The sequence below is a fragment of the Gopherus evgoodei genome, chromosome 9 (genome assembly GCF_007399415.2).
Source record: "Gopherus evgoodei ecotype Sinaloan lineage chromosome 9, rGopEvg1_v1.p, whole genome shotgun sequence".
NCBI classification, from domain to species: domain Eukaryota; kingdom Metazoa; phylum Chordata; order Testudines; family Testudinidae; genus Gopherus; species Gopherus evgoodei.
Genome location: NC_044330.1, coordinates 99,900,158 through 99,922,044, shown reverse-complemented (window position 1 = coordinate 99,922,044; position 21,887 = coordinate 99,900,158). Strand labels below are relative to the sequence as shown.

At 42.5% G+C, this 21,887-nt stretch overlaps 1 protein-coding gene and 1 long non-coding RNA gene across 4 annotated transcripts; one reads left to right on the top strand and one right to left on the bottom strand.

The window, feature by feature from the left end:
* Positions 1-4,175: 4,175 nt before the first annotated feature.
* LOC115657530 lies at positions 4,176-15,248 on the bottom strand. The gene is made up of 3 exons (XR_004001996.1): positions 15,130-15,248; positions 14,116-14,349; positions 4,176-6,839 (listed from the first exon to the last, which is right to left on the bottom strand). It is a non-coding gene; the product is annotated as an uncharacterized LOC115657530 (long non-coding RNA).
* Positions 15,249-15,251: 3 nt separating this feature from the next.
* Positions 15,252-19,994, top strand: SLITRK2 (SLIT and NTRK like family member 2). Of its 3 annotated transcripts, none has more exons than XM_030575487.1 (2): positions 15,252-15,457; positions 16,413-19,994. In XM_030575487.1, exon 2 carries the CDS (start codon positions 16,456-16,458, stop codon positions 19,030-19,032), a length of 2,577 nt encoding a protein of 858 aa, XP_030431347.1. In that variant the 5' UTR covers positions 15,252-15,457; positions 16,413-16,455; the 3' UTR covers positions 19,033-19,994. The 3 variants fall into 3 exon arrangements, with proteins under 3 accessions (XP_030431347.1, XP_030431348.1, XP_030431346.1); XM_030575488.1 differs by lacking the exon at positions 15,252-15,457 and adding an exon at positions 16,068-16,085; XM_030575486.1 differs by lacking the exon at positions 15,252-15,457 and adding an exon at positions 16,082-16,100.
* Positions 19,995-21,887: the final 1,893 nt, after the last annotated feature.

The following is a 21,887-nucleotide window of genomic DNA, read 5'->3' as shown; positions in this document are numbered from 1 at the left end:
GCCTTTTAAAGTGGTCATAACAACATCATAAAATATTCTAGGACAGAAGGTGAAGGGGGAATTTTCAGGAGGCAGAATGTAATTACCTAATTGGAATTTTGCCAGGATACCAGAACTAACCCACCATTATTGTGAAAAAGCAGCCAGGGGATCTTTTATGTCTGATCTGAAATACAACACGTGTAGTAACACAATTCACCCTAACACCCTGCTGGGATATCATTAAGCACTGGGTCAAAAGGAAAAGTATCACCTTCTGGATTGCTGGCACCACTTACTATGACATGTTAAGTTCCCTAAGAAGTCTCTCATCTCTTACTTCCTAGAAAATATAAAAGAATTGATTTTGTCTACAAGTATATGCTAGAGAGAGGCAGGTTCCCAACCCTGACAATGTTCAGACTTAAGTAGAACACATAGAGTGTTTATCTATATCAAGAGAAGAGCACAAGCTTGGGTCAGGGTTCACTAATGCATGTTAGTGGATCCCGACTTAACGACAACCTTTTCCCTCGTAAAGGCTCAGGTTCACCTCTTTTATTTTGATTTATTGGTCAAGATTGACCCTTGACCTCTACCAGATAAACTTACTTAAGGGGATAACCTGCATTTATATTAGGACTAAGAACTATAGGCAAAAGGCGGGCAGAAGAAGGGAGAAGGGGTGTGGGATGTAATGTGAGATATATATTTTTGGGGGGGTAGTTTTTATTCTTGCCCATTTGCTTGTGTGTGTGTGTGTGGGGGGGGATATTGTATAGCTGCAGGTCTGTAGTATCCTGTTAGTGAAAGGGAAGTTAACCCCTCTCCTCCCCACCCTCCAAACCTCAAGGCAGCAGTCAGAAAAAAGTACTTGTACTCAAATGAATATCTAATTTGTGTGTGTGTCTGCCACTTCTGCTCAATGTACAAAATCACTTGAAATTCATAACTAGCATCCTTCTGAATCAGAAGTTACATTTTTAGATAAGTGTGCTTGATGTAACCCACCTCGTGCAAATCCTGAGTGTGCCACTGAGTAGCCAAATGCGCCAATAGAGAATGTGCAGAGTGGAACTGTTCAGTGCAGAATGTTGGGTTCGAAATGCTGATCTGGGAGGAACATCAGCATAAGTGGAGTAGGTTGAGGCAATTCCCATGTCCTAGAACTATGGAAACAACTAGTTAGTATGCACCACACAACAATGTAGGCTGATCCCTTTGCTAATGAATACTGTATGCAGCGTTCAGTGTGTGGTTTAGTTGAAATCTGTGCAGCCAGTCCACCCATAAGAAAACATAGTCAAATATCAACGAGCTGTTCTCTAGCAGCCAGAGAGATATTAAAGAACTAGCTTCTTACTGATACAGTGATGTAATTTACTACTGATTGAAAACATCCAGAGGATTGCAATGTCTGCCACCAGTTCATCAAATTTAGAAGGCACCTTTTGTGCCTTTGCCTGCAGAAGTGTGCAAGGATATTTTTGTACAGCATCTTGCACAATGGCACCCTGGTTTTTTATGGGGGCTCCAAGGCATTGCCACAATACAAGTGATAACCAATAAGGTATAAACTCTAAGGAGAATTATCCCACCCCTCTTGCTTCCTTGTGCAGGGGTCCAGAATGGTTCCAGCACGTGCTATACTTGAGTACTACATCAAGCTTGCGACATTGGCAGTATTAGCTTCCCTAAAAGATTACACCTTCTCTCCACCCTGCTCCATTTACAAGGGTTGCATTAGCTGCCTGTATTGCATGACTCTCCTCATAGTCTCCATGAGGAATTCTGGCTTTGCCATCCAGAATCCCTCCAGTGTGTCCTACTACAGCAAGGTCTGTATTCAGCCCCTGTAATGGGGGTCATAGGTTAAAGCCCTGAACATGTAACATAATGGAGACTATTGTGATGCTTGCACACAAATTCTAATGAAGCTTTTTGATCCTCCTCTCATGTGGACAAAAGAAGGCTATGCACCCCTCTTTGAGATTCCAATGTCCTTCCATATTTGAATGCACCAGTGAACTGACTTGCAATATATCCTGAGTGATGGTAGAGGGGATTGCAATACAATCACTGATTTTTGCAATGGGAAAAATACTGCATTGTAGGAGTTGTACTGACTGGTGCAATACAGATTTCCTCAGCTCTGTTAACATCCCCAAAAAAATGGAGATCTTTGCACTTAGCTGTAATAGGACAGATTCTCATTCCTGAGAAGGGCTGATGTTTACTGGGGAGGGATCCTCCCACAAGGCTATGTGCCCCGCATCCTGCCTTCATGGCAGAAATGTATTTGATTCTGCTGGATGCAGAGTTCTCCATTCAGAGAGGGTAGCCGCTGGGGCAGGATTTGTCTCCATATATTAAGCGACTGTATGTTTCTCTGCTGACTTGTTAATTCCCCAGGGCTCTCATCAGTAAAGACGTCAGCATTTCTAACTAGCTATTCAAAAATGATCCAGAACACACAGCCTTTAAAAAGAGCAATTTGGCACCAGTTGTCTATTTCTGAAGAGGCCAAAGGGTGTGGAGAGAAGAACTTGAATACGCATGTGCATCAATACAGAGTGGAGTTTATATGGAAACGGCCTAGGACTCATTTCCCTCTATTCCCCTTGCTTGCTACCATCCCTAATTTCAAACAACATATTTCCCTTGTGTTACCGTGTTGTTTCCTTTAAATTGCAGGAGAAAATGTTCAGATTCTGTACATCAAGACTTCTCATCTTCTCCTACCCTATCCCACCACACACACACGCACCAGCACTAGTCCTTTGCTTTGATTATTCCCTTATTCAGTTACTGTAAACTACACAGTGAATTCCCTAGTGTTAACATAAGAGCCGTGTGAACTAATTTTTTATTTTTGACATTAATTCAGATCAGAGCTGGAGTGGTTGTGGTAATATGCTAGTTTCAGGAGTCCATAGATGCTAAGCAAGGACGGGTTTACATTAGCAGTGTGCATGGAACTATGAGTTTAGCATTTCTATTGTATTGGTTACCCAGACAGAGTGTGGTAGCTTTCTCTTTATAAAGGTTCTTCATTATGAGGCTATCCCTGACATACAACTTCTGTATCTTGTCTTTCAACATCATTAAAATCTATTATACATTTCAGGACAGATTTTCTCTTTGACTTGATTGGGACCTTTGGGAGTTACCATAATGATAATGATAAATAACAACATACATCTCACTAATTACAAAATAAACTACTCAGGCTGGGATTTACAAAGGCACCTAAAGGAAACAAGTGTCCAGCTCCCATTAAAATTCCCCTATGACAATAGTAAAGGATCTGCAAAAAGTTGCTTTCATGTGACACTGAACAAGGAACCATATTAGAATGAGGAAAACAGTATGAGTCTTGAAGTTACTCTACCTTTGCCTCCGCCTAGAGCTTTCCCAAGATTCCTAGGGCCTGGGTTCTTGCTATGGATTTATAGAAACAGTACATATACTCCCTGGCCACTCCTCTCCCCCATCGGTGCACACACACAGAGATGTGGGAGGAAATTGGGAGGTGCTGGAGTGGGGTGGAGAGAACTAGGAATTTAATTGCCATCTATCCCCCTCCAAAAACCAATCAATTCAGCTTTAAGCAGAAGGAAAAAGATGATTTTCCCAATCTGTAGGCTATTCTGTTCTCTGGGTGTGCTGCACGTAAGCAACCGAAAACAGATAACAGCATCCTCAGACCTATGCCGATGGAAGAAATTTGGGAAGGTGTGTAATGGGAAATCATAAGGCAGACTCCTGAAAAGGCAGTCATCAGCTGTGATCTAAATCTATTATCACCAAGTGCATGTTCCCATCAAGTGATCTGGCTGTGCTGGCAGGGTTAGACAGGTTCTGAGAGCTCTCTCTGGTGTGTGTAAGTGATTTTTGTCTCGACAGGGAGTCAGGGTCACTTGTCTACTTTCCATACATGGATACAAGAAATCATATTTTCATGTAGCCAACAGCTCAGTGTTTCCAAGCTCAGTGGAAAACGAAGCAGATTATTTATATTCCTGAATCAAAAGTAGAATTCCACAGTTGGTGAGCAATGGGAGCTTGAAAAACCTGGTTGGCTAGAACTTCAAATCCCGCCCTCCCCCCCGCCTCCACTCCCAATAGTTGTTGAATAGCAGTGACTTAGGCTATTATTTTCCAAACAAGAGGTAAACATCTGAAAATGAAATTCTCCTTTAATACTGGAGTAGTGAAAAATGTTAGCACATAGTTAAAACATAAACAAAGATTAATAGTCAAGCTCATATGCATGTATATGAAGATCTGGTGCATAAATCATCATGCAATGAGACTACAGTATGTACATTATAGATAAATCAAAATCTGTACATTATTTGTTAACCATTTTGTTAAAAAACCAACATTAAAATGTCAAAAAAAAAATCCTGTATGTTAGTTGCCCTGTGAGGAAAGAAAGTAGAGATTACAATAACTATAAAGGCTCTTTAAAAAGGAGAGAAAACAGCTCAGTTAATTCTTTGTGGGATCTAATTAACCTTTAAAACTTAGGTTACAGCTTTTCCAATGCATTTTAATGCAGCAGAGAATGACTTTTGCTACAAACGATGGGTCTCATTAAATGGAGTTTTGATTAAGGAGCAAGACCTGGGGGTTAGGCTGTGACATCCCTGCTCACATTTGAGTAGTACCTTATTCCACTAGGTGGCCCTATTGGCACTAATCAATGTGTCAGGTATGATTCAGCACGAGCAAAGGTATCCCAGGGACTCAGTGATTTACTCGTTTTTAGTAAGGGAACCTAGTTTCTTTTAACTAAACTGAAGTTTTCCTTTGCTATCCTGAGTGGATTATTTTGAATCTGATGTCTGTCCCCCAGCTGTATGAAAACCTAAAGTGATGTCTTAGAAGTACAGCAACTGGGAATTCCAACAATATATTCTTGATGAAAGTTAAAGCAACTACAGTAACTACAGCTTTGTAGTCTCATCCACTCTTCTCTTTACTCTTATTAGCATTAAAGAGAGTTAAGCACAAGCCAAGGGGAGCCCCTGATTTCACACTGATTGTATATTGATGTAATTCCATTGCCTTCAGTGAAGCTACTTTGGAAACTGAGAGCAGAACCAGACCCTATGCCTTTAGGGCCATATCCTGCAATGGTGCCATGCACAGAACTTCCATCGACATCAGTGGGATTGCATGAATGTTAATGGCAATTCATTACCTTCAGGTCAAGTTACCTGAAATGCCTCTGCTTTCTTGTCTTCCAAGCATCTACAAGTTACTGTGCTTTGTTTGTGAGAGAGTTCCCTGCCGAAGGTTATCTCCAAGCTGATATTGTGTGCCCTCACAGTGCCAGATTTAATAAATCATCTTGTCTTCTACACTGAGCAGGCTCCTGGAGATCTAGTTTGTGGAGCCAGCCCAGCTTTTGTGCAGACTTCTGCAATGTAGAGAACAAAGCTATTTTTGTTTTTTGTTATCTAGCACTTTCTTATCAGCACGGCAGGAAATGTGCTGTTCAGTACTGGTGATCTGCGAAAGGTTAACTCTGTAGAGGGTCAGCTCTCCGAATTGGTATAGTTTTGAACAAACAACAACAACAAAAGGTGTTACCAGAAAGCGTGACATCCACTCATTGCACGGAGAGCCCAGGTGAGCTCTGTGGTGCACAGGGAGAGTGCCACATGGGCTGGCTGCTCAGATGATTCTTTGTGCCCCCTGGTGCCACTGAGAGGGGATCCAGGTGGGCCCGAAAAAGCCTGGGGCATAGGGAAGATCTGAAGGCAGAGGCAAGGAATCAGTGATTAGGTGGATCCAGTGGTCCTGCTGTGAGAGCCCAGGAGGAAGGTACCTTGCAGCAGTAACTCTTTCAGGCTTTGAGGAAGCCCATAGGCTGAGGGGCTGTACCGCAGCATGGTGCCCGACCTATAGGTCGCCTGCTGTCCTTGCCTGCTGTCACTCAGAGCGAGAGTCACCCCTATGCAGAGAGCAAGCATAAGGCCCATGCACCAATTAAGCCCTCAAAGCCTTCTCTGACATGAGCTATTAGGGCTTCCAGTAAATGGGAATTAAGTGACATGGGCGTAAATTTTACCAATGCTCCAATTTGCAAAAGCCAGAATATGGTGGGCTACCAGTAGGATGGGTGAACAATTACCACCCTAACTGCATGACCATTTTGTGGCTTGTCTTCTATTTATTTTGTGTAGAACTGAAGTTCATGACAATCCCCCAAGCAGACCAATTAAAACCCAAACTTAGATATAAAACCGTGGGAAAGTTGCTTAGCTGTCATCCTAAGGAAATGCTGTTCTCCAAGTACATAGCAATATCAAAGAGCTTATTATTGATTAAATTTTGAAAATAAAACTGCAACACTGTTTGCAGAAATGCCAGCCATTCTAATACTCACATAAGCCTCCTATGTTTTCACGCATTCGTTACATTGTATTACCGAGGCTGTCTCTTAGGCTGCCTACACCTAGAAAAAGAAAACTCTTCAGATAACCAATTAACATTCATAACAAGTTTTTAAAGCAGTGCATGGTGCCATCTCCAAACATAGGAGTCTTGTCAGCATTTCCATTATAAATCTCATTGCAAGAGGGATGATTGAGATAACATCTCAGCTGTCTCAAACTGCATCAGGTAAAACCCTAACATGCAAGTTGTCAATCTAGTTGTACTTTTTTTGTTTAATATAAAAACAAACTCGCATTTTCTCCATTTAAGAACCAGCCAAAGGGGAAAAAAGGGTCAAATTCTCAGCACATCATTGTAAACTATTTGAGGCAGACACCATCTCTGTGTTCTGTTTGTATAATGCCCAGCATGATGGGGGCCTGGCCCATGACTGAAGCTCCTAGGAGTTCCTGCAGTACAAGAATAAATAACACTAATATCAAAAATCAACAACAAAATGAACAAAATTAACACCAAACATTTTTTGTTAATTACAATCAGATTGTTCCTGAAGTTAACTTTGGGCCAAATTTTGCCACTTCTACTCCTGTGTAGTAGCCCAATCAAACTATTCACAGAATAAGGTATTATTCAACGAGCATATGGGTGGCAAATTAGGCCCCATGGCACGTTGATGTAAATATATTTTAGAAAGATAGTTTACATTGGTAAAACAGCTAATTAATATAAGCACACAGGAAGCTTTCATAATGTAGGTAAGGATGAAGAAGCATATAAAGTGCTCTGACTCTTGCATTTGAGATTTCTATTTCTCTTCTCCCTAGAGGCATAAAGGTCCCAGGTCATCCTGGTGAAACTCTATTGATGTCACCAGTGATAAATCTGATCCCAATTGGCTTCTACTTGAATAGCTAGAAAGACCAGATGTCAACCAGCCTAGTAGCTTGGACGCAAAGACATTTTTGGGGAAATTTATAACATTCAGGGTTTTTTTGTCTAATTTTATGGATTTCCCTTGCTGGTTTCCAAAGAGGAATATGTTCTATTTTTCTTCTCTCATCCTGGCTTCTCTCGCTGCCCGATCGTGAAGTCATAATCTTGCATTTATGACATCAAAGTCTCCTTCAGTGAGCCATCTGCAGAGGGGGAAATGTTGAAAGGTAGAAAGGGAAGATGAAATATGAAGGGATGGGGAGTCATTTAAACACAAATGCCCTTGATAGATGGTATGAAATGCCAAGGACATCATGGGATACATATATATATATAAGATCAGAGCAGAAACCATGGATGAAATCCTGGCCCTACTGAAGTCTATAAGAGTTTAGCCATTGACTTCAATGGTGCTAGGCTTTCCCCCCACATCTTTATATGTGTTTGTACAGTGCTTAGCATAACGGGGCCTCTGGGTGCTACTTTCATATAAATACATATATTTGAATTTTTTTCACCATTTTCCATTGAGTTCTTCACACACTATCAATGCAACTGCCATTCTGATAAGCTTTAACTGCCTCATCCATTTTCCTTTTGCCACTCTGAATTATACATCCTCAGATGTCAAACTCTGTATCTGCAGCAGCCTGACTTCTATAAAGAGAAATATTGTAGGGTATTCTTTAGCTAGGTTAATATTGTTCAACGGCAGCAGGGTTTGTCCTAAAGGAGGGTGCAGCTTAAACTGAAAGACAGCACAAAATATTTTTCTCCAGCTGGGAGAAGGGGAAAATCCTTATGTGTTCCTAGAGATGGCTTTTCTGTCCAGTGGAAACCGGAACAGAAATGAGCACTTCCTGAAAGGTCCTGATTTTTTTACTTGTTTAGCCGTTACTGCGCCCCTTTTCAGAGAAATATTGCTCGCCTTTTCCACATAGCTTCCTCATTACTACTGATTCTAGGTGGCCTCTTGATCAGCGCTGTGTTTTACGGTTACTGACACCGAAAAGCTCCACATAAACTAGCAACACCAAGACCTCAGTCTTGCACCTTTATGCCCATAAATAATTTCACACAGGGATGATCCCACTGACTTCAGGCATGTGTTTGAAGAAACAGAGCCTTAGAAATAATGATGAGAGCCTGATTTGAAACCCCAACATTCACAAATTGCAGAGCTAAAATTTGATGCTCCCTATTTAACTCATCCCACTGTGACTTGATATTGCAGGAGATTGCTAACACAGTAGTAGTTTTAGGAAGGGGCAAATATTTTAAAATAAATAAAACCACAACCCGGCAAATATTTGCTCAAGTTAACAATATTGAATTTGCTTTGGCCTTTTGCACCCCTTTTTCTGTTTGCTTTCTACAAATATCGTTGGGAGTGAGTTTAATGGAATACATTTGCATGTGTTGGAAATATCAGCGTGGATCATTTCTACAGGCCAGGGTAAGACTTATGCTAAGACTAATTGACCTTGGCCTAGTCTTTGCTTGACATGAGTGTTGCTCCATGTGGACTTGCTTAAATGATGCTTATAGCCACGTAGGATAAATGTGATGTTTTCTACTGTGTTGGAGGACACAGGTAAGGGAGTTAATCATACCCTCTTAATACACAAAATATAATGCCAAAAAGTCCCTATAATTAGGAAAAGCAGGAAAATCCCTATATGGCATAGGGTGTATTGTACAAATTATGATGGTCAGATAATGTTGAAAGGTATAAATATGCTAGAGTGGAAAGGTATAGTCAAAAACTTGTAGGAGAAATCCATCATGACCAGTCTACGTCCCAGGAAAAGGCGATTGATCAATATTTTTTCTATACATCTGTCATTTATTGCTTTTTATACAAATTGCACACACAAGACCATGCTTTTGGTTCAAATAAAGGTTTGAATTAATGACTCTGAGTGTGTGGTAATCCTCACCCAGCACATGGACATATTGAATTGTAAATGAATAGTCAATTATATTTGCAGAAAGCACATTCTGAATTTACATGTTCCAAGTACTCATGCTGGAAACCTTAATCTGGGTAATTTTTGTACTAACTGTGGTGCAAAAGCAGTAACACTTTGTGTGTACTGAGAACTAAATGACAGCACTCACATTTGGCATATTGAATACAAATGCTCACAGTGAAGTGCTGAAAAAAACTCCACAGGCCATGATTATTCATAGAAATTATCTGGTGAGTAATTTCAATTAAATAAATTCAAGAAAACAAGACAAAGAGGCTAACTTAGCAGAATATATTATTTACTATGAATTAGTCACTCCAGGTGAAATTCACCTCTGTGCAGAAAACCAGCACAAAGACTAATGTCCACTGAAGTCTCACTTAACCTGTGTTTTGAGGACTTAATTGGGAACTTTGGTGGCGTATAATTGTTGGGCTGGCTCTCTGTACAGGGTGAATTTCACCCTTTGCTCTTGTTGTTTCACATACCATTCTATATATGCCATTGGGACATTAGGATTTGATTCCCGATTGTGGTTTTTTCAGCATTACTGCCATACAAATAATAAGAAAACATATTTAACTATGGTGTTTACTGTATAATAAAGCAAGAGAAAGACATATCTCACAGCCAGATTTTTACCAATGAATATTAACGGTACCTGCATAGTCTACTGCATATTTGATCTTAAATGTTAAGGTAAAGCATGCAAATATGGGTGCTTAGGTACCAAAGTACATAACATACAAGAAGATCATTGTGTTCAGTGGGACTCTTTGCATGATTAAAGATACTCACATCATAAGTGTCTGCAGAACTGGACACTCACATTTAAAAATATTTTTAAAATATATTCTACACAGATTGCACATATAAGGAACCCTATTAAAAGAAATTAACAAGTAGTTGCATTAGCTGTTTAATAGTTACCTTCTCACTATGAAAGGAACAATAAATCCATTGATGGTGTATCATGGGAATATCTGTCATTAGAAAAACCAATCCTGCTGTCCCTATTAGGTTAAAACTCCCATTTAAGGGATTCAGCAAAGCAGCTAAGCAGACACTTAACCTATTTAACTCAATGAGACTTCAAGTTAAGCGTTTGTTTAAAGAAATAATCCAAAACCCATTGAAGTCTGTTGGATTCTTTTCATTGACTTCAATGGTCTTTGGATCAGGCCTAAGTGTTTTGCTGAATGTGGATGGACATATGAACTTGCATACATTTAAGCACATGTTGTACTGAATTGGGCCTCACAGCAAAGGGTGGGGATGGAGGAGTTTTTTCAAAGTAAAGATTGAAGGGACTGGGCTCATGCTAAGGAAATATGCGTTGGTAATAACATGGTACAGAATGTATCAATATACCCAGTGCATTAGCAGAGTGGAGAGTTATTTCCCCGCCCCGCCCCTCCTCCCTCCCCCTCCCCCCCCGCAAGTGCTTGTATATCCAGTTTCACACTGAATCAGATTTTGTTGTTATAACTCATAAAAAATATTACTTTTATTTTTTTTTAATCAGGATTCCACAAAAATGCTGCAAAACAATGGTGATGATGTAAATTCCTGAAATAAATTTGTTAGTCTCTAAGGTGCCACAAGTACTCCTGTTCTTTTTGCGGATACAGACTAACACGGCTGCTACTCTGAAACCTGGTTAAGATTTCAGTTCCTGCAGGAGCCTGGAGCTGGGAATAGGAGTTGATGGCAGGTTTGTTTTAAGGTGTATCGTTGAGTTATTTTGTTTATATAGTAAATCGGGGTCAGCAGTGGTGTGCCGAGTCTTCATTTATTCACTCTGATTTAAGGTTTCGCGTGCCAGTCATACATTTTAACATTTTTAGAAGGTCTCTTTCTATGAGTCTATAGTATATAACTAAACTATTGTTGTATGTAAAGTAAATAAGGTTTTTTTAAATGTTTAAGAAGCTTCATTTAAAAATAAATTAAAAAGCAGAGCACCCCGGACTGGTGGCCAGGACCTGGGCAGCGTGCCACTGAAAATCAGCTCGCGTGCTGCCTTCAGCACATGTGCCATAGGTTGCCTACCCCTGTAGTAAATGGTCATGAAATTTTAATAAACACAATCCCAATATAGCACAGAGATTTTAAGGTGTTGGGGAGGGCAGGGGAACTGAATTAAATAAATGCACTCAGGGACTTAAGAAATGTATTCTAGTCAATGGCCTTGCCGGTTAAACATTTCAGCCTACTGGTCAAACTCTAGCCGCCCACATTGCAGGTAGCCACTGGGCTGTGTGGTAAGTTGTCCGGCACCTCATCTGAGATGTCTAGTGGCCGCTTTGTTGGCTCCTTGCTGGAGGCAGCATCTCTGCCTCTCTCAGGTGCACACGCTCCCCGGTTTGCTGCTGAGCATCAGTTGTGAGGAAGAAAAGAAATCAAGGCACAGCAGGTCGTGGGCAGAGTTTGCTAGTTCTCTCCCCTCTGTGCCCTTCACATTGACTCTTGCATTCCCATCCCTTTTCCTCCGTTCCCCAAAGGAAGCCAGTGCAGCAGGAACCTCCTCTTTCTCCCTCGCCTTTATAACATGCTTTTTATTGCTGCTGGCTGAGATAAAGCCTTGTACTGCATGTCACAATTATTGCCTGTTTACTTCTAAATGCAGTAACTGTTTATTTTCTTAATAATCACTGTTAGTAAAGAATAAAAATATCTCACAGTGTAACAATGACTTGACAAACACACACACACACACACAACACACACACACACACAGAGTGACAATGACTCAAGCCATCCACCCACCCACGCATATCTAGGAAAACATACACAGGCAGAGTAACAATGACTCTGGGAGCACGCACAGAGAGGTAATGAAGTCTGTGAGCTTATTTCAGGACCTTAAGCACTAGCACCATTCGGGGACAGTAGTGTGAAAAATTGCCACTTTCCCTCATTTAGACTTAGTGGATTGGTTTGTGTCTGTGAGATTATTACAGTCCTCAGATTATGTAGCTCAAGGAGAGATGGGCTGGAATACCAAGAGCTATTGAAATAGATGTTAAAACTTCAGCTACAAGGAGAATGCGAGGATGCAAATGCTTTGCAGTTATCATTTCACTACTCAAGTCTTAACCCCTTGTTAACTGACAGGACAGTTAAGCATTTCCTGTATCCGTTCCTGACAAATGCATACAGACCACCTAGCCATTCCAGCACACATTCGCCTTCAGGTAATGCTTTCCACCTGATGATTAAAGGTAGCTACTGCTCACCTAACAGAAACTCAAACTGAGTTTCTACCTCTCTAGAAATTTCCCATTCTCGTCTTGCATCTCACACCACAGGACTTTAGAGAAGGTCTCTCTCTTTTTTTCATTCCTCTTTTACTGAATGATGAGATTTTTGCCAGAAAATTTTACCACCTGTATATGGAAAGGTGTTTGACCCTCACCAACTTTTCCTCCTTCAGAAAATCTGATATTAGGACTGAAGAAAGTATCCCCAGTCCATGTTTCTACAGAGTTAGAAAACCTGCTCTTCAATATCCAGATGCGTGAAGGGGCGGACAGTATGGTTAGCGGAGTTCTGTAAGGGTATTGACACTTTGTGTCCCTTTGTGTTTTATTCAATTCTTTTTAGCAGCTAAGGGATATCACGCAGGCTCTAAGACCATGCAAAGCCTACATCTGCTGTAGCATATTTAACCTGCATAAGGTGCGCTCATACTATTTCAAGCAAGTCCTTCACTTCATGTCTATCCTTCTATACTCGAAAAGTACCTACATGGAGAACAGAAACTGGATAACAGAGGATACGACATCAATGTAGCAGACAAAGGTATAAAAAGATCCTATAGCTTCGAACTGAGGTAGATCAATTTAAACTTGAAATAAGGTGCAATTTTTTAACAGTGAAGGTAATTAACCACTGGAATAACTTACCAAGGTAGATTCTCCATCCCATAAAATTGTTAAATCAAAAAACTGACTGTTTTTTTTTTTAAAGATGTGCTCTACTTCTAACAGGAATTAATTCAGGGAAGTTCTATTGCTTGTATTAGGCAGGAGGTCAGACTAGATGATCACAAATGACCTTATCTATGAGCCTTTTTCCTGTGTGGATGGGGGGGGGAAAGGGGGGGAGGGGAACAACAAAAATTGTCTGGAAAGAGAGCGTTTCTGGGCAGAAACCAGCATCTCCCTAAACCACTACAGCTTCTCTGCCTGTTGACTCTTTGACAACCCAGAATATAAGCATAAATTGAAGTTTGTTGAAGGCCACCGTCAGACTGAGGCTCCCACACAATCCTAATGCCTAGAATTGATCTGGATTTAATTAAACAAAGTCAATGGGGAGAAAAACAGTCAGAAAAGCAAACCCTTTGACCATATACTTGTTAAGTAAAGGGGTTATAAAACATTTATGGTGTACTGAGAAAATCATAACTTTGCTCCTAAATAAAATCAGTTGTGTATTTTCAAAATCCCTTTTACTTCTCCTACTACTGTGATCATTGTACATATGTACTTGTAGTGTAATGGCATCAGCATCTTCTCTGTGCTTATTACTCCTGCCATCCCCTGACATGCTGTTCCTTCCATCCCACGTACAGCTGGCAATTACTTCTGAGATGTGCAGTGAGTGAATATCGCTTCCACAGACATCGTTAGCAACTGACATAAATGCACCTTAGTTCTACGGAACACATATGAAAGCACACCCTATACAGTACCACAAACCAAGTCCAGGCCAGGACACTTTCACACTAGTACACACTACATGTCAAAATAGTTCATGCACAAGACTACACATGCATACATAAAGCCATCAGAAAGAAATGCAGTGGACTTACTGTTGTCTTCTGCTTTTGCAGTCTGTTGGAAAGAGTTGTGCATTTCTCAAGAGTGTTAAGGATGTTATAGTGTTGTGTGTAGATGTGGTGCATGGAAGGAGGCCAGAAGCAGGTGGTGAATGCCTGTGTGTGCAGGCACTGGCACTCCAAAGTATTGCCCCAGGGAAAAAGTGGGTCCTGCATATCTTTAGCCCCAAAGTCTCCAATTCGTATCACCAATCTGACTGATGCCTACTGCAAAAAAAAAAAAATCATCTGGAGCAGGAGCACAACAAAAACGTGGACCCAGCATATGGATTCTTCTGAATCCAGCCAAATTATGCCCTCAAATTCTGTCTAAAGAGAAAACAAGCAAAAAACTACGGCAAAAAATTGTGGACGCCGATGAATCCCGCTGCAAAACTCTGGATCCAGTACATGGAGATTGGTAAATTTTGGCCCCACACTGTACTATATGTGTGTGTGTGGGGGGGGGGGGGAATGTAACAACTCCTAGGGAATACAAAAATTCAGACCCCATGGTGGGCTGGAGCAGCAGCACCGCCAAAATGTGACTCCAACACCAGGATCATTTTTTTCGGGTCCTCCCTCCCCATTTTTAAAAATAACTAAATAGAGGATAAGTACAGGTGCTCAGATTGCAATGCAAACCAAGTGCATCCCTGCACAGCACCAGCTTAGAGACATCTATCCAGCGCTGGAAGTCTGATGGATCCTACCTTTTTTTGGCCCCAAAGGTCCTATCAGAATAGACAATACACGTTGCTTTTCCTAAAATCCGAGCTCTCACCTAACCTAGTTAAATAGCAACACAACCTCATATAGCTGCAACTAGGTCTTGCCAGGTCCTGCAAATTTTTGGCCATAAAATTCTACATTTAACTTCATAAACAGAGATCCTCTGCTTTAAAACTCTGGTGATACAACATCTTGGCACAGGAGCACTGGAAAACAATCATCAGGAATGATCTTGTCCATTTTTCGCCCCCCCCAGATAAACCCCCAAAGTTTTACCTTCACAATAGACAGCGAGTTCAGCCCTCCTTCGACATCAGATAAAATTGTATCCAATGCATTGTGCTTAAGTGAAGTCACCACAACCCAGCTCTGACATCTCGTTCTTTCTAGATGCACGGGCAGTTTGGCAGCACCGCTAGTCTAGGCGGTGTGAACGATCACACTATATTGGTGTTTGAGCTTGGTCAGCTCTTGCCTGATAGTCCAAGCAACGTAAGGGATTTAGAAACACCTCTTCCACTCACGGTAACCCCCGTGGAGGGGGAGGCGTGCGTGTTTGGATCCCTTAGGCGGCTGTGGACCTCTGCCTGCATTGGATACGGAGGTAGGCGCTGGGGGAGGAAGGGGGTTGTTGTGTTTTTTAATCGGGGCCAAAATGTGCTGGATCCGGATGCCAGCTCCGGGTTTTTTGCAGAACCCTCTGCTCCAGCCGCCAGATTTTGGTGTGCAGCCGAAGCAGCTGGACGCCTCTTCTCTTTGGACGGAGGGGGGAGAGTTGATGGGGGGGGATCGGGGCCAAACCCCGCCAGGATCCAGGTGAAGCCGGCTTTTGCGTTCCCTCCCCCGGCTGCTGGGGAGCCACGCTGCCGGGCTGAGAGCTCAGCGAGCCTGCAGCCGAGCGGGCTTGGGGTCCCCGAAAGAAGAGGCTGGCAGCGGGGGGGGGGGGGGGGGGAGTGCCTCCCCCGGCAGCCCCATCCCCGGGCGTGACGTCAGCCCCGGCTCTGTCCAAGGGCAGCCTGCAAAAGCCCCGGGATTCAAACTGCTCGGCGCACCGGCTGCAGCCGGGGCAGCGCCTCCCCCTGCCCGGCCCGCGGGGCGAAACTTCCCTGCGGAGCGGGCGCCGCCGCCGCCTCTTGCTGCCGGGAGCGGAGCGGGGCGCGGCGCGGCGCGGGGCGGCTGCTCTCCCCGGCGGGATGCGGAGCGCGCGGGTCGGGGCGCGGGCGGGGAGCCGGGTGCGTTCCCGATGCGTGAGTACCGCGGCGGGGAGAGGGGCTGGGGGGGTCCGCCCGGCCGGAGTCGGGGCAGGAGCAGCCGCCTGGGAGTGGGGGAGCTGCTGGGGGGGCCACTGAGTGGGGGGCGCTGAGCCAGTCTGGGCGGGAGGGTGCAGCTAACTTGGGGGGCTTAGCAGGACCGCTCTGGGCTGAGGCAGGGCAAGCTGTCCCCCGGGGCCAGTGGAAGGACGGGGGGGGGGGAGCTTTTGCCCTGCTCTGCCTTGTTGCTCCCCCCTTTCCTGGCCTCCTTAATTGGGGTTCTCCTTCCCCCTCCCCACCTGCGTGCAGGTTTGACTGTAGCTACCGGAGCTGGGACCCACGGCGCCTAAAGATGCTGAAGGGGGTCTGGTTGCTCAGTGTGTTGACAGTGGCTGGGATCTCGCCCACGACGGAGAGCCGCAAGCCCGCCAAAGACATTTGCAGCCGGAGTCGCTGCCCCTGCGAGGAGAGGGAGAACGTGCTGAACATCAACTGCGAAAATAAAGGCTTCACCAGCGTCAGCCTGCTGCAGCCGCCCCCCTCCAAGATCTACCAGCTCTTCCTCAGCGGCAACGCCCTCACCCGCCTGCACCCCAATGAGTTTGTCAACTATTCCAACGCGGTGACCCTGCACCTGGGCAACAACGACATGCAGGAGATCCGCACCGGGGCCTTCAGTGGCCTGCGGACCCTCAAGAGGCTGCACCTCAATAATAACAGGCTGGAAGTGCTACGGGAGGACACCTTCCTGGGCCTGGAGAGCCTGGAATACCTGCAGGCCGATTACAACTACATCAGCGTCATCGAAGCTGGGGCCTTCAGCCAGCTCAACAAGCTGAAAGTGCTCATCCTCAACGACAACCTCCTGCTGTCCCTGCCCAGCAATGTCTTCCGCTTCGTCCTGCTCACCCACCTGGACCTGAGGGGGAACAGGCTGAAGATGTTGCCATTCGCCGGTGTCCTGGAGCACATTGGTGGGATCATGGAGATCCAGCTGGAGGAGAACCCTTGGAACTGCACCTGTGACCTGCTCCCTCTCAAAGCCTGGCTGGACACCATCACCGTCTTTGTCGGGGAGATCGTCTGCGAGACACCCTTCCGGCTGCATGGGAAAGACGTGACCCAGCTCAGCCGACAAGACCTCTGCCCTCGGAAAAGTTCCAGTGACTCTCACCAGAGGGAAAAGCACCCTTCCCACTCAGACACGCACATCCAGAGGCTCTCACCGACGGCCAACCCTGCCATCAGCCCCACCAGAGCCCCAAAAGCCAGCCGGCCACCCAAAATGAGGAACCGTCCAACGCCTCGGGTTACGGTGTCAAAAGACAGGCAAATTTTCGGACCTATCATGGTTTACCAGACCAAGTCCCCTGTGCCCATCACCTGCCCAAGTGGCTGTGTTTGCACTTCACAAAGCTCTGACAATGGTCTAAATGTGAACTGCCAAGAGAAAAAGATCAGTAACATCTCAGATCTCCACCCCAAACCCACCAGTCCAAAGAAACTTTACCTTACAAGTAACTATCTACAGGTTGTTTATAAAACGGATCTCCTTGAATACAGCTCTCTGGATTTGTTACATTTAGGAAACAACAGGATCGCAGTGATACAGGAAGGTGCCTTTATAAACCTTATCAGTTTACGCAGACTTTATCTCAATGGCAATTATCTTGAAATTCTGTACCCTTCTATGTTCAATGGACTGCAGAGCTTGCAGTATCTCTACTTAGAGTATAATGTCATTAAGGAAATCCTGCCAGGCACCTTAGATGCTCTGAGTAACCTTCATCTATTATTTCTGAACAACAACTTGCTGAGGTCTTTGCCTGATAATGTGTTTGGTGGTACTTCCCTCACGAGGCTCAATCTGAGGAACAACCACTTCTCACATTTGCCTGTGAGAGGAGTCCTCGACCAGCTCTCGGCTTTAATTCAGATAGACCTCCAAGAAAATCCTTGGGATTGCACATGTGACATAATGGGGCTCAGGAACTGGATAGAGCATGTCACAGAGCAGAACAATCAGCAGTCAGGTCCCCCTGTAGTTATCAATGAGGTCATATGTGAGTCTCCAGCTAAGCACTCAGGAGAACATCTGAAATTCCTGAGCAAAGAGGCCATCTGTCCAGAGAACCCTAACCTGTCAGATTCTACTCTCTTCTCTATGAGTCATAACACAGACACACCACAGTCCCTTAGTGTCTCGCCCAGCTCCTATCCAGAAATACACACCGAAGTTCCACTCTCTGTCTTAATTTTAGGCTTGCTGGTTGTGTTTATCCTGTCTGTCTGTTTTGGGGCAGGCTTGTTTGTCTTTGTTCTGAAACGCCGAAAGGGAGTGCCAAGCGTGCCCAACAGCGCAAACAACTTAGACATAAGTTCATTTCAGCTGCAGTATGGGTCTTACAACATGGAGAGCCACGATAAAAGTGAAGGTCACGTTTATAACTACATCCCCCCTCCTGTCGGGCAGATGTGCCAAAACCCTATCTATATGCAGAAGGAAGAGGATCCAGTTGCGTACTACAGGAACCTCCATGAGTTTAGCTATAGCAATCTTGACCACAAAAAGGAAGACTCAGCCAGCCTTGCATTTACAATCAGTGCAGCTGAATTGCTGGAAAAGCAGTCCTCGCCAAGGGAACCAGAGCTGCTGTATCAAAACATTGCAGAGAGGGTCAAGGAACTCCCCAGTGGAGGGGTTGTTCATTATAACTTTTGCACCTTACCCAAAAGGCAGTTTGCTCCTTCCTATGAATCCAGACGCCAAAACCAGGACAGGATAAATAAGACTGTTTTGTATGGAACTCCCAGGAAATATTTTGCAGAACAGTCTAAACCCGAGCATCCTTTGCTGCAAGGAAAGCTACAAACGGAACCAGACTACCTCGAAGTTCTGGAAAAACAAACTGCAATTAGTCAACTGTGAAGGTGGATTAGGGGGAGGAGGAGGCATTTTAAAAGGGTCTTAAAAGTCAAACTTGATTGATTCAGTACTCAATACCAATGTGATTTGTCACATTCTCAACATTTCCACTTTTTAAATTCTGAAAACAAGCAAACTCACCCCCCTTACACTATGCTGGAGGTATGGTGTTGCTTTTGCAAAGGTCTCTTTAAGTTATTTCTACTTCTTTCTTTTTTTCCCGCTCCCCTTAGAAACTATCTCTGCAAATGAATGTTTCGACAATAGATTTTTGCATAATTCTCTCTTTTTTTTTTTTGAGATGGCAGGAAGGGGGCCTTTTTGTTTTTTTCTTCAATTAAAAGTGGAAAGGTAATGTATTATGTAGAAGATCTCCAAAGATCTTTTTCCTGGACTATAACTCTTTTTTGTAAATAATAATATACGATACTGCTGTTTCAATTACAAGTATAGCCACTGGGCATCACTTTCTTGTGTTAAAGTGCCTTTGCACTTTAAGTACATTATTACTTAATTGTTGCTCTTAGCTTTGATAAATTGAACCTATTTTAATGTGTTGTATTTTTGAAATTAAAAAAAATGTAAAATAGATCTATATGTCAGCTGCATTAAATCAAACAATCTTGCTTGATTAATAGGAAGCCAGACCTTCTTTAAGGGAATGTAGTTCTAGGACTTTAAATATTCAACTGAAAATTATTTGGGTTTTTTTCCCCACTTTGGGTTTGGTTTAAGTGATTCATTGAAATCCACAAGAGGATTTAGCAATGGACTAGAGGTAATCAGCTGCCTCAGATGGTAGTAACAGTTCATTAATAAAAGACATTTAACATGACATCATAGTGAACTGAACAATTAATGTCCCTTCTTAATTCATTACACTGCAGCTCTAACACAGCCAATAATGTTCAGTGGTTTAAGATTATTTTCATACTTAATAAACATTACTCTACTTGTAATATATATTTCTGCATTAAATTAGATATTTTTATACATTTAACAACAGAGTTTATTTTTCTAACATCTTATTTGAAATTACCAGTTTGTTTTCTTGCCAGGTGTAGTACTTTTAAAATAAGCATGCACACCAGCAGGGGCCGCCACACAACCTCATTAAACACACAGCCATACGTATAAATGAATAAACAAACTCTCAGAGAAATTTCAGAAGCGAGATTAGAACCTGGGTCCCCTCAGTCTGCTTGAGATTGAGTGATACATTATACTAACTTTCAGCACTGTGAACTATTTCATGTTTTCCCTATCTAAATAGAAAGTAACAGTGCAACAATCCTAACCTAGCTGATAACTCCTTCTAAGTACAGTAGTTTAAATTTTTAGAGGGCTTTATCAATCAATTACCTTTTAATCTCAATATGGGTTTTCATAAGAACATCAGTAAACGTACTCAATATGTTTTCTGTTCTGCCTTTGACTTGGGCTTGTGTTACTTGAATCTTTACCTTAACTTCTTAAATGTACATTTCTTTCCTTCCTGGAGAATACTGAAAACACTTTAATTAACAAGTGAGATATACAAACTTTATAGAGCCTTAGTAGCCTGTAAATAATTTTTAGATTCAAACATTGTGTGATTTCAACAAACAGCCCTTATTTACAACAAAAAGTTTTGTTTTGTCTATTGTAAATCCTTATGCAACTGGGATGGTGATCTGCATATAAAGTAGGCCAGGCTTTTCAATTCCTTATTAAAGCAATTGATGGAGTCTGAAAGAAGCACACTGTTTCCTTTTCATAAATAGGTTGCTCCACATAATAATCCTTTATTATCATGCAGAGATTGAAGTGGACTCTGCTGACTGATTTTTAAAGCTTTACTATAACTAATGATATATTATCTGCAACTTTGAGGAATTTTAAGCAATAGAATTTAGTTCTAAATGACTGCAATCTGTATTATTTTAATCAGGACTTTTGCCAGCAGGAAGTAGCTTTATATTTAAGAAGTGAACAAGGTTTGCATGTATAGGGTCAAATATATGGGTCATTCTGCAAACCGTTTTCTAATGAGTTATGTGACATATGAGTACATTAATATGCTAACATGTCAATTGTTTATCTTTAGAGGCCGTAACTTCTATTGCTGCTCATTAGATCAGGTTTAAAACTGAAGTGCTACAGTGAACCAATGAAGAATCAGCCTTCAAAATGGTCTCATTTCAAGAAGGAGGAGAAGTATTATCATATTAGTTGAAGTTGGAATATTTGCCTGGAATAGCATCGATCTTTGGGTGAGGTACTTATTTGAGAGCTGCCAATAGTGTCGTTTTAGATCTGTGACACAGGATACAACTAAATGGATTTATTGCTGAGAAAACTAGGAAAATCAGGTGCAGGGATTACTTAAAGTGACTGTTTTGTGAAGGGCTTTGCTGCATTAACTCTTTCTAAATTCCCTTTTAGTACTGTTTGCAAAGACTGGCACTGTTCTGTACCTGTAGTACTTTATTAAATAGTCTTCCTCCCTCTCCCAAACAGAGTAGAACCAATGCTAAATTTCCTTGTCTTCTGCAAATTTGGGTTTTCTGTTTTATAATGGTTAAGAATAGCATGGTAGCACTCAGATTATGAATTCTTTTAGTAGCTATTTATGGTTCAATTTTGATATTTGTTTTGCTTCCCTGAGTTTTGCACATGGTTTGCCTTGATGGCAAAGAGAGATTTTTCAGGTATTGTTTTTCTTTACATTTTTTTGTTAGATTTATTAATGTATTTTATTTAGTAAATGCATTTTGATCAGTGCAAACTTTTCAAAGCAGTTTTTACTCTAGGATCTTGTTTATTATATATTATTAAACTTTAATTTTATTCACAGCTTGCATAGGTTTGAGAGACTT